The sequence below is a fragment of the Odontesthes bonariensis genome, chromosome 16, assembly GCF_027942865.1.
Source record: "Odontesthes bonariensis isolate fOdoBon6 chromosome 16, fOdoBon6.hap1, whole genome shotgun sequence".
In the NCBI taxonomy this organism is placed as follows: domain Eukaryota; kingdom Metazoa; phylum Chordata; class Actinopteri; order Atheriniformes; family Atherinopsidae; genus Odontesthes; species Odontesthes bonariensis.
In genome coordinates, this window is record NC_134521.1 from 6,764,328 (window position 1) to 6,778,165 (window position 13,838).

Below are 13,838 nucleotides of genomic sequence, written 5' to 3' on the forward strand. Positions count from 1 at the left end.
ATGCACCAGGTATGCAGCAGATAAATATGTTGCAGGCTGCTAACAGTATCTATTTCAATATATGGTCCTAGATAATGGAACAACGCCACCACACCCTATGCACAGAAGAGTTTTCTGCACAGATGTAGCCAGGTAGAACTTTGGCAAGACCAGCACTTCTCAAACAAACACATGAGATATTAACTCATTACCAGTGTCAAGTTCTGTGCGTTTTTGTGACCACAACTCTACCCAAACTTGAAAAACTGCTTGATCAACTGCTGAAGGGTGCAATGGACATCTCAATTATTCATATTCTTTGATTTTATTTTCCTTGAAGATTGTTTTGGAATAGGCTTTGGATTAGGTTGATGAACTTCAAGATAACGGAAAAGACATACATCAGCCTCAAATAAATTTCAATAAACATTTTCCAACAAAGTTTTCATGCAGAATAAATGTTACCGTTACTTAATTATCAAAATAAACAAAGCCATTCAAACTAACTTAGGATCCCAAACCAGTTAATGATTAAAGTAACAAGATATATTCTTAAAGTCTCAAGGTGCATAAACTTGAATGAGCATAACCAAAATTATCCAACTTAAACTGCGTTTTGCTTACTCATTCACCTAAACAGTCACGGAGAAGCATGACCTTAACACATCATCCCCATTCAAACTTTATCTTTCCTACCAGTTGCATCTCCTGACTGATCAGTGGCTGTGGTCATGCTTTGTTTCCAATGGCAGGAGAGAGGGCAAACTGAGCTCCATCCAAACATTTCATCCCATGCTCTTTCAGTGGGTGCACAGGTGAATATGATGCCTCTAACAGCACTTACTGAAAGTTTGGGTTCCACCACCTCCTTTAGTGTGTGGTTGCCCTCTGCAGGTTTGGAGTGCATCAGAGTGCCTTGTGAATGTGCTCTTGTGAATGAATGGGGAATTGGGATTGGACACAACAACCAGCATCCATTTTCTTGAATAATACTTGTGAAAATGAATAGAAACATTACAGCAGATAAATGTTAAGTGTGAATATTGCAAGCTGAGCAGAGGAACATCGCCTTCCTGCACTGAGCCAAAACATGCGGGGTGACAAAGTTGACTGTTCATGGCATGAAAGAGGAATATATTGCCTGGGCCTGAAAAGTCAAGCCAGTGAAGCAATGCTTCAAACCAGCACACCTGATACTAATCAGCTGGGAGAGAGAGTACTCCTATTTTACAAAAGACATTAGAAAATGACCAAAGTTAAAATGGTTCTGCTTGAGTGTATGGTTTCATTGCAATTTTCAAAGCTTCCTCACCACATTATGATGATTATCTTGTAGGTGACAGTTTTGTTAAAGACACCATAGGGGAAGGTATGCTTCAGGGTGGAGCCACCTTATGATTGGCATATTACATTGTGTGTGTGTTGGGTGTCCTCAGGCTTTCAGTCAGATTCACATACAATTTCGGAGAGATGAGATGGTGACGGCTTAAATTCCAAACATTAGGCTACCAGACATTTGTCCACAGACCAAAATACCTACTCCTGCCAAAGAAATAGAAGCAATACTTTTTGCTTTGCCCCTGAAGCAATGACACAACACGAGCTTTCAGAGTTGATGCTCAATGGAGTGTGTTTTTCAGTTTTTATAAGTTTTTATATGTGCTTTAAAAAAAACGCAAAGAATCTGTTCCAATCTGTTCTGATAAACTACAGTAACCCCACTGCATTTTAACCATCCCCACTCCATGACCTGAAACCCACACACACACGTGCTTTCTCATCATTTGGAAATCACAGTCTAGAATGGACAGACCCAGGCTTTTCATATCCTCCATTAGTTGTGCAGCAGAAATAAATTAGAAGCATCACTGCAACCATGGCAGCATGCTGCCAAAGGCGGACTTATGCTTTGCAATCGTCCATAAAGCTCACATTCCAGTATGATAGACTACCACACTGATGTCTCACATAAAATGAGCTGCTTTGGACAGCCACACAGAGATGTTTTGGCTCTGCACTGTTATTACTTTAGTTTTGAAACAGCTCAGCTGTGTTTCATGTCCAGACTGACAGCTTTAATTGATATGTTCTCTCACAAGAAATGAGCAGTGGGAAAACTTCTGCCTCAGTTTGTCAACTTTGCACAGCCCTGTAGTTTATTTCTTTCCTGTGTTACAAAGAAATGCTTTTCTTATTAAAATCCCAGAATACTCAGTTATTTATACCTTGCATTGATGTGGGTGCCAATTTGTTTGAGAACATGGATGGAACACTCAAGAAGCATTCTTCAGATGATTGCTAAGTGTGAGACCGAGACAAGTCAAAGTTATTAGTTTAATTTTCAACGTGTTCAAAGTTTTTCTTTCTAAATGAATAGATTCTTAATGCAAATGTGTTCCATTGAAATAAGTTATGATAAGCTGTGAGAAGGTTGAATTGTCGACTGCATTTAATACATAGAGGGAATTAATAATTGCATCGCTCGTAGTCAGAGATAAAGTGTCCATCTGGGCCCAGCTTCCAGAATAACTGTTACTTAAAATTTGTGGAAAGTGGAAATAACGACCCTGTTAATCCAAAGTTATGGCATTGTCGTAATGTAAGTTTAACTGCGCTCACTGATGCTGTCTTAATCTGCGTTGTGCACCTTCACGAAGTATGATTTTGCCTACTATCGTTTCAAATCAAATCAATTTAAATCAAACTTTATTTATATAGCACCTTTCATACTAAAAAGCAGCACAAAGTGCTTTACATAATAAAATCAATAATGAAATCAATTCATGCATAAACTCACACACAACATCACACCGACAACCACACTGCACACATACCACCCCCCAACATGAGCAACATCAATATCAACAACAATCAACATTAAAATCTGGCTTGACGCTGAAGTGAGGTTTCCCCACCACCACAGAGCTGCTGGTCTGTTTTCTCAGTTTCTTTCGGGTATATGACATTTACCTGTTTAATGGCTGCTTTTGAAGTAGCACAATGCTGTAATCACCTTGCGTTAGTAAGACTCGTGAGAGTATTTCTAAAGGAGGCTGTGCGCAAAAGCGTTTTTTTTTTTCATTTTCTTTTTCAAATCTCAATTTGATTTTGCGATTTTTGATGGTGATCAATAATGAAAGTAAATGCAGAGTTGTGCATGTGTCTGCTTAGACGGTCATGGGGCCAATGTTCCAGAACTTAGTAGCACTCCATGACTGTATGTGCGATATAAAGGGGAGTATTTGGAGGTCATATAAAAGTGAGAAATTAACTTGAACTAAGGAATAAATTGATTTTTGGGAAAGTGAATGAACTTTTAATGATTCACCTGCTCCTGCTGATTCCTGAACTACATAATGATAATCATTTCTAAAATGTTGTCTCTAAACAGCCTCCACATTCACTGAATACTCTATACTTTTTCTTCTTCATTGCACTTTGAACGACACTCAAAACAGTGCAGGATGTCACCACAAATATAAGCTTTCTGTGGTTAGTTGTTGTACATAGATAAAGGAACTTCATTTTAAGTTAATAGTCATAACAATTTATATACTACTAAAACAAGTTTTCAATGATTTTTTTCTACTAGATCAAACTGCCAATGTTACACACTGTACATTTAAATAGTCACAGTACCAATTAAGAAAAGAAATGTAAAAAAACAATAAAAACCAGAAGTCTTACTTGCTTAAGTAAGTCACTGTATTCTCGAGGTTATGCAGTGGAAAAGAAAATTAAGAAAACTCACTGTATTTTTCTTTCATATGACAAATTATTTTCATTAATGTTCTATACATATTCTTGACCTGGATGTTTCATATCATTAGACGACATATCTCACAAAAAATGAGCAAAGACTGGTTGAGACTGGTGCAAACGTTTAAGTAAGCATATAAGAATGATTCAGATAATGATAATAAAAGAACCTCACGAGGTTCGTGGATCAGAAAGAATTACTTTGATAAATCTATGTAGTATCACTTTGGATTAGATTTGATCTAGCTTTGACCAATAATGAAAGAGATTTGACATTGGGTACTGTCTCTGAAATGTCTTGACTTGAGATTACCCCCCCCGATCTCCACTAGACTTTGGCTTGAACTTTGCAAAAGTCAAAAAGAAGGTGCCATTTGAGGACATCAGCAGTTTATGTGAGCAATGTTCCTGTGAGGTTTGTAGACATGAAAGTCTTTTTCTATCTGATTGCATCTCGAAGCACAGCAAACAACTCATAGCGGGTCATGTCTGAGTGGCGGTGTGGCCACACATGGTCAGCACATTTGCTGAACATCAAAGCCCTGCCATCATCCTCCAAAGTGAATCCACCTGAAGGGAAATGAAGAACTGGCTGAACAGGATACTGTTGGAAATGGCGGAGAGAAAGAGGGCAATTAGAGGGAAATTAATGTGAATTACTTTGAATGTATACGTGCCACGTTATAGAAAATCAATTGAGAAAAAGATAAGTCTTGATTTAGGCACAGACAGTGAAGTGGCTCTGACTTTTAAGGACCGAAAGAAGGGCATGTGCATTCTCATCCCAAAGAAGAGCTGTGTATTTTCATATGGAAGGGCTGACGCCTCATCTGACAGTGCTGGACACCTTGGTGTGCAGGGGGCAGCATTTATCCTAAGCAGCCCCTTGTGCAGCAGCCCTTAAAAAAAACTGAAATAAACTGTATCCATAATTCATCTATAATCTATAATGTATACATAATTTTCCAGCGCACAACCATCTATATCCTTGTGCGGAATTCCCTTTTCTGCAAAATGTTCTTTTTTTCTCCCAAAGTCCCAAAGCTAAACAGCTCAAGTTGGCTGTACAGTATTATTGTCATCATCATTATTATCAATCTCAGCTTTGTATCAAAATGTCCCAAATAAACATTTTAAACTTGTCAGTGGGACAAGAGTTATTCTTCATTCTGAAACAGGCTTGCGCTGACAGTCTTAAATGAGTGCATTAATCAGTGTTACCCTTTATTTCCCAAACAGCTTTATTCCCTTGTCATTTTTACCGGTGGCAACAAGGCAGTATTTGTTTTAGGTGCACGGCTTGATGATAATTGTACCTATCGTGATCATTTTTGTGTGATCAAACACTTCTGAATGCTTTTCTGCTCAGGGGCTTTTTTTGTATGGCTGTAAGGTTTTAGCACACGATCAATTCCTTCACAAGGTGTGTACAATGATGGCTGAGATGGCTCAGTAAAGTCTATTTGTCCTTGTTTCACTGAGAAACATCTTGACGGATCAATATTTCTAACCAGAGGTAAGTTTATTGAGAGCAAAACAAACCAAGTTATTAAAAAAAAAATCTCTGTTATGGCTGTGTTGCCTTGTTGGTTTTAGTAATATAGTATTTAAGTACAGTATATAGTTTGTCAATGCTAAATAAGTAAGTGCGTTTTATGAAAATTGATGCTTTTGTAATATGATTACTTAAAACTGTATTTTAGAATTACATGTAAGGCATGACTTGACTAGCAGCAAAGGAATAAGCGATAAACTGAGGTGGTTTCGGGTGGTGTGACAGCTCAGCAGATTTTGTTGCGTGGTGCTTAATCATCGCACAAGCTCGAATCCACCTGAGTTTGCTATCCCACTCATCTCTTCCTTATATCCACATATTCCTCGATGCCATCCTATAAAACTGCAACACAACGTATAAAAAAACTTTGCACATTTAGGAATGTTTGAACATCAATTTTCTCCGGGCCATGCAAATCCTTTGGCCGACGTTGGCTGTTTGAAAATGAGGTGGGATAAAAGATAATTTATGCAAACTAGCATTTTGCATGGAAAGCAATTGTTGGCCAGTCTTCCTCGAGCCGCCTTTGCCAGTTCCTGAAACTGCTCCAATTGATTGAGAGGTAATTGAGTTTTTCACTGACCTCTCACTTTCCATCAGCGGAGGAATCATACCTGTGCTGCAAAAATGCAACCCTCTCCGGGCTGTATTTATTCCTGACAGATGGGGGTGGTTGCAGCTGCTTTCTTCAGTCTAACATGACATCTTATTGCCACCACCTAATTCCCCTCTCAGTCATCATCCTCTGACTTACTGAAAATGGTGGATGGCTCTCCCTTCTGTCTTTCAGGCTTGGTTGCGTTCACACCTTTCTCATTCTCTCCCGCTCTCATAGCCCTCTGCATGTGATTAATCCGATCTTAATTTTATGCTCAACCTTCAGTCCACTGGTGCAGTTGGGGGTATAAATGAAAGTGAGAATTGAAATCTGAGTAATGCAGAAATACATGGGATATATGGGTTTGTCACATCACGGAAAAAATGGTTTTATCTACAAATTTGCCAAAAATGTATGGTAATAAAATTCTGAGTATAAATAAAATTAGCCATCAAAACCACATGAAGATTAAGTGTTCAGGGCTTCAGATACCTGCTCTGCAGCATCATGGAGGCTAGATTTTAAAATCCACCCTGAAAACTGAAAATTAACATTGCTACATAATTCATGTTTACATGGAAATCTTTGAATTTGCTTTACTATGGCTTTGGAGAATTTTCCTGTTACCACCTCCAGAGGCTGATTCAATGCACTAAATCAAACCACAAGTATTTAAGATGTCATGGTCTTTGGGTTTTGTTATGTTTCTGTTGTTTCCTTGTCATTCTGATTCCCATGTGTTGCTGTGCGAGACTTTGTTTGGTTCATCTTGGTTTTTCAGTTTCATTTGTTCTTGTTTCATGACTAAAGCCCTTGTTCTGTCTCAAATAGTCTAGCTTTCTGTCTCTCCCCACAGTCCTAGTTTCCTAATTACCACGTCTGCCCTTCGTTTGTCATTAGCTTCCTCCGCATAAATCCAGGTTTTCGTTTGTTCTGTGCCAGCTTCTTGTTTTGGTTAACTGTGTGCTCACTGCATGTGTAGTTTAATGTGCTCTGTTTGAGTTTTCTTTTTTTTTTTCTAATTCTCTAATACCACACTCTGGACATTACGTCTCTGTTTTTCCGACTTTTACGTAGTCTTTTTTTCTTTTTATATAAAAAAGTTAGTTGTTTCCCCCTCTCCACCTGCCTCCTGAGCCAAGTCTCCTTTTGTGTCCTTACCACCACCTCTAAAATACACTACTTTTTGACACACTAAGCTGGCCAAGAATGGACCCAGCAGGTGAATAATTAACTCTTTCTGAGTTCTTCAGCCACGAGGCTGCCAAAGTCACACCCCACTAGATGAGATATCATCATGCCTTCAACTGGGAAGTCTTTGTTTGGGAGTTGCAGGGGTCAGGTCTGGCGGGTAATGTGACAACACAGTTGACCCAGCGAGTCCTTGGGCCACGCCTCACTGGCCCCTGGCCAATTTGAGCTTTAGTTACCCTGAAACGTCCCCTAGTTATGCTGCTATCAGCCTGGATTGGTGGGGGTCCTCCCATGGTACATCTTCTCTCACTCTGCTCTCTTTACTCTCCATGTACATACAACACTATTGTTGTCATTAACTTGTGTTTCTCTTTCTATGCAGCCTGATGTCATGGTGCTTGTTGGCCCCTCTTTACTGTCCTCTCAACCCACAACAAGTCAAGATTGGAGGTTTCTTCCTGTTAAAGAGGACATTAAATTGGCATTACATAAATTAAAATAATTACGACTTTAATGAATTTGATTATAATTGGCTTGAATTGGACTGTATTTCTGAAGTGCCTTAATGTGATATTTGTTGTGATTTTGCACTAAACAAATTAAATTGAATTGATGATGAACAGTAAGCGTAGTCCATAAAGTTAAGTAAAAGTAAGGATGATACAGAATTATAAATGTATGTGTCAGATTACTCATTACTACACAATCTAATAGTATTACAGTGATTTAATGTTTTTCTTGGTTTTATTACCCCTGGTAAATATACTGCTAAATTACTGCTTATTAGAGTAGATTCCGCGTAAAACAGTAAACATATCAGGGTATTTGCTGCCAGTATTTCACAGATTCTTCACGATATATATCTTTCACAGCCAGCAAGTGATATTTTATCAGCAGAATTGGCTTTTTCATTCTGTTTTTTTTTTTTTTACAAATCACAACTACACCGACTAATTTAGAGGATTTTACACAACATGTCTCAGGTAAAGCTGTTTTTGCTGGAGTATTACTTTATAGGCTTTTGACAAATATGGGAAATAACACTCGAGATGGCTGAAAGACTCCTCGTGACAAACTGATTGGAATCTAACACCCCCACAGAATACAGAAAGGGAGCGGAATGACATAACGAATTATTTTTGTTGATGAAATTTCACAAACATGCGTCTGCATGCGTTTTTTTTTCTTGTGTTTTTCTGTGTATGTGTGCGTGCATATATCCTCATTGGAACTGATTCAGATATTGCCAATGCAGAAGTTGTTACAGTGAATCATCAGTGCTTATTGACCACATCAGAAAAACTTAAATAAAATGCTTCCAAGGGGGAAATCACGAGTTATAGATAGAAACAGGCTTCTACAACTGTTTTGGCAACTATTTATTCAACAATTTTCATTTCATACATACAAACTTCTAAATTGAATAATAAATCCCACTGACAATGGGAGAGAAACACCTCCATTTTGGGGCTCTTTAACAAATCAAGCTCTCTGTGCACAGCTTGATAGGAAACACTTTATTTCATCGTGGTACATCGGGTCTGAACTAACATATGTCTATTTCTAATCCTGGTCTTTACTGCAGAAATTTTGTATTTACTGAGTGATAGTGCCTTGAATCACCTTCAATCAAAGACTGATACACATTAAGATGCGTGTTACAGCACAAAAAAAAAAACAACAACACAAGAGAGGGTAATTGCTTTGAAACTCATGACTATTTGCAGCATATTTCTAAATCCCAGCATTCGAAGTCAGTGATGATAATAAGAGTGCTTTCTTATGTCTAATAATCCAATGACAGCGAGGTGACAAAATTACTGAAGAATCACAGAATCATTTTTATTAACATTGTGATAATCTTAAACTCAACAGATACATGGTGTCAGCATACAGGGACGAGAGTGATAAGTGCTCACAGGTCCCAGTTTAAGGACATGAAACAAACAAAAGAAAATCTAAGTGAAATATTTTCCTGAGATGCAAAAGAAAAGAAACAGATATGAAAAAAAAGAAAGAACCCTCACATCACTGCATGCGATTGTGTCTCTTGCTGCCGTAAGTGTGATGATGATATAGAAATTGGACTGATTGATGCTAGTGTCAATATTGCAGAGGAACAAAGAATTTCACTGAAGCCAAACTGTACAAGAAAGACATACGTGGGACCAGACAAGTAAAGAGAGGGGGGGGGAGGGCACACAAACAGGCCATGTTATGTCATCTTCCCAGCAGTGGAGAGCATAACAACTTAAATGACGGATTAAAATAAAGACGTAAACTAATACAATTAAAGAAGAAGCAGATAGATGAGTAACCACAGCAGCCATAACTCTCATACCCATTTTCTACGACCCTGGGTTGGTATTTTTAGTTGAAACGGGCCTCTGGTTTCCTCTTTGCTCCAGAACTAGCGCAGTGCAAAGAACAGCACGCACTTAGAAAGAGTTCACGATACAGAATAAGGAAGCCTTAATAATCACTAATGATGCCAGCTTGTCTAATTCCTCTTCAAAAGAAGCAGATAAGCAGGAGGAGGGTGCGGATGATTCAAGAAATAAACAGCTCCCTAATAACTTCTGATATCCATTTCTGGGTTGAATTTACTTTTTAAGACACACTGATAGGATTTTATGCTATCAAGTAAAAACATAAATATACATATTTTTTTTATCAGGGCCACCAAATCAACTAAAACTGTAATTCATGGAATAAAAAACTGTCTCTATACTTTTGTTGTCTGTCTGAAGCAATGTTTGCAAAACTCATCCACTCGCTTAATCAAAAGCAAACAGGTTTAATCACATAATAGCCTGTTCTTAAATCTGTTTCAGGTTAACGGGAGGAGAAAAACAAGCCTCGCAGTGAAAAAGAAGAGTCGTTTCTTTTTGTAATTTTGTACTGAGGTGTCCGTGCCGCTGCCAGTATGAAAATTGTTCTCAAATTGTGAGCAATTTCATGCCAAAATTACTGCCAGTATTGCACTGCTTAATCTGCATAAATGCACAACCTCAACCCCACAATGCGTGCCTTCAGAGTGAGAAAAAGGGTTCGTCTGGAGCCAGGAAAATTAGAGACACAATACCAGAAAATGGGATTGTGCCCAATGAAAATGGCCCCGCGACTACGTTAGCACGATTACCGACTTGCTGCCAGGATGAAAATTAGAGGCCCGTGATCTTGTGAATGGGAACCAAGCCAGTATATACAGGAAATGAAGGAGGCGACATTTTTAAAGCTTAGTTTCAACCGACAACAAATAAAAACGGAGCTCCACAAATGAATCTGTACAATAAAATGGCGCAAGGTGGTTTGAGCGAGGTTGTTAAAATAACAAATTTAAAAACAATTTAGGTTTGGTCTAGTGATTATAAAAAGCCATTGCAATAAAATCAGCTCATTACTGTTGTGTCAACACAAATATTTACACGTGGTTTTCAGAGAGAAAAACAAAACATTTTCACAATTACTTGGAAACCCATTAACCCCTTGGTCAGAGTGCATCATTTAGTAAATGGCATTGTTTAACTTGGTGTTCATTTAACATATATTATTCCAACCTGTTTCTCATCCGAATAACAATTTGTCATATTTCTAAAACAAAGCAGCTGAAAATGTGACGGACACCATCAGTGATTAAACACATGACGAATTAAGATTAAAAAAAAAAAAAAAAAAGAGAGGGCATTAGATCTTTGTTTTAAATGTATATACACAAATGTTATCGATAAGGTTTCAACAGACCAGAGCTTATCTGGTCTGGCTCTAAAGGTTTGTGGTGATTCTGAAATGAAACCTGTGAACGTTGCTTTTGCTGATTGAAGTGCACAAAAAACAAAGTGTAAAAACTGTGAAAAAGCTTCTTGGCTTTTCAAATCGCAGCGTACAGCCTGCTTCTTACATCGGCAGTGTCAGGCATAAACTGGGCTCATATCGACCTAATGATTTCCAACCTGTGATTCACTCCAGCACTGCTGCTTGAGTTATAACATGAAGAGAAAGACCTTGCTTGCTGACCTTATTTGCATAATGTTGTAAATTGGCCACTGAATTGGGGACAGCTGGGCCAGCTTTTCTCATTGCCCTTGGTAATAATTTGCTCCCTCTAAGTAAATTAGCACATTGCTTTTAAGTCTTTAGGTGTTTATCACTCTTTCGCAGCAGTGTAAATCAGCCAAATTCCTGCAAACTGATGAGAGAGGAATGATGGGGATGTGTTACGTATGTCATAATTCGTCAAGACTTTTGTTGCCACCAACACAAAGGTAATGTTTCTTGTTGCGGTATGTTTCTTAACGTTGATTTCGGTTAGCATTTTAAGGATTTGGTGAAGAAAACGCATGTTTCGTTTCATGTCTGTGGACAACCACAGCTTTTTTGTTTCCTTTTTTTACGTTATATTTTCATCCTTCAGATGAGTAGAACCCGAAGGCACGTCACAAACACAAGAAGCCACTTTTTCTCCAAAATTAATATACCTTCATTGTGGTTCACTCTTCAATAACGTCTGTTCAAACTAATTCAATCAAGAAAAAGAACCAAACAAAAACATGCTAATGTGTATTAACAAAGTTTAGTTCTTACACATTATGTACATGCTTTGCACAAAAACAAAACACCATGGTTTTAAAGCCTTCTAATTTATGCCATGAAACATGATAAAAAGTAAATAGATAAGGTGGCTAATATACAAATTTGAAGCAATACAGGAGTCCAGAATTTAACAGTAATTTTCACAATAAACCACATTTTAGCAGACACAATATACAGCAGGGAGCTTTAACAATTTCAACCAAAAATATTAGAAACATCATTTTTATATAAAAACATGATTTAACTTACATTTTCAAAAAAGATGCACTGCAGCTTTTTTTTTTTTTTTCTTTCAGAAATGAATCAAAGACGGCTTTGTCATCTTTCTGCTACCCATATGAATAGAAGAGCTGTTCCCAAGGCAATCTAGTTGTTGGCAAAGGAACACAGTAACTCATTCAGACAATTTTTTTGTGCTTCTCTATATGTCTTCAGTTTTAAGTTTTGGAAATGAGGCCCCTGTGGATTTGTGACCTAACGCTCGCACCATTTCTTTCTTTTCTTCTTCTTTTTTTGTCACTTGAAGATGACAAGAAATGGACGTGCAGTTAATTGAAAGTGATTTTGACTACGTTGAAAAAAAAAAAGAAGTGTGAAAAGTTGGTAACAGTACATTTCACGAGATCCTCAAGCCTTGATATGATTTCAGAGTGACGTTAACAGGAACTAAAATCTTAAAAGTGAAATGTTTGACTAATTTCAGTACAATTTATACAACTTTAAGACAGAGAAGACCGACTCTTTCTGTAAACCTGAACCCTTTAGATAAAATGCAAACTACTGTAAGCTGTCCAGATGATGCTAAAGGTGTTTCTCCTGCACAGAGCTGGTATATGCAGATTAAAGTACACAGGGAGAGCAGATTTAGAGAATGGTTTCATATACTTGCTTGAGTTGACTTGATGGAATGCTTCATCTAGCATCTTTTGTACATTTTTGGTGTGTATTCTCTGCTCTAAACAAAACCACACTACCCTTACACTCCTACCCAAAGAGTGAAATCATATTATACACTTATCTGACAGACCTTGCTACAGTGTTACACAAAACCTTCTTCTTATCTTACAAGGGGTCGACTGTTAAATTACAGGTCTATTTAGAGGGGATGGGGCTAGGAGCGGCAGATCATCTAAAAGTACCATATTTAGTGTGATAGACATGTATAAGGCGTAAACAGCACAGATTTTCATTCAAATAAAAAAGACGCAATGCATAATCAAAAGCTGTGAGCTAAGCAATGACATGATCTACGAAGCATTTACACAGCTACTGACAGACGATACATGAAGGCATTGACAGAAGTTCAATGGCGTCTGTATTTTTAGGCACCGTGTTGATGTGAGATATGATATGTGTTTGTGAACACAGGGGATATAATATGTGTTTGTGTGTCTGCTTGTTGGGAAGCAGCAGAAAAGATGAACAAGGGGTCATGTAAGAAGCAGTCATGGTACATATACAGATTTCCAGGAGTTCATGTCAAAAGACGAGAAAAACGTGAGACAGCTTCAGCAGCAACAGCAAGCCGCCTGTGAGAAACATCAGCTCGAAATGAAATAATAAAGAATTACAGAAGAAAGGCATAAGTGATGAGAGAAATGGACTGAAATGAGATAAAACAGTGGAAAACACAAGGGGAACTTCTCTGCCTGGGAGCTCCCTGTTAACTCGACGAAGGCAGTGGCCAGAGGTGAAGAAGAAAAGTGTAAGACTGAAAGAGAGAGTAAGAGATACAGAGACTGAGGGGCAGAAAGCAAATGGAGAGAGCTTCACAGCTCCCTCTGCAGTCTAAATGAAGTATTCTTTCTTTTCTTCTGCGTGTGCGTGGTTGCCCTCAGCGTTGATGATGGCTGTGTCGGCATCTGGCGCATCGTCGGCTCCTTTGGCTTCGTTCGTCAAATATGTTCCTGTGGAACGAAAAAACAAATACATTTCATGGAAAACAAATATCGAGCAGCCCTGCATGGTGTTGGCTGCCAGAGGCAAAAAAAAAAACACATCTAAAGACAACATCAGTGATGCTACATTATTCATAAACAGAATGATGAGAAGCTCGGATAGTGTGGTATGAGTAAATACAGCAGAAAGTGTAAAACTTGACAGATACAGCAGATGAGAATAAAAAAAAAACAACACTATTGTCAGTGGTGGCAATTATTA

The 13,838-nt window shown here is 38.1% G+C and overlaps 1 protein-coding gene across 3 annotated transcripts in view; it reads right to left on the reverse strand.

Moving 5' to 3' along the window:
• Nucleotides 1-8,449: 8,449 nt before the first annotated feature.
• The window catches only part of LOC142402102 (cell adhesion molecule 2-like), a 245,105-nt gene continuing 239,716 nt past the window's right edge, over nucleotides 8,450-13,838 (reverse strand). For all 3 annotated transcript variants that reach the window (XM_075487583.1, XM_075487584.1, XM_075487582.1), the window contains one exon: nucleotides 8,450-13,585. In XM_075487583.1, the coding sequence (XP_075343698.1) occupies nucleotides 13,467-13,585 (119 nt within the window). In that variant the 3' untranslated portion in view covers nucleotides 8,450-13,466. The remainder of the gene's footprint in view (nucleotides 13,586-13,838) is intronic.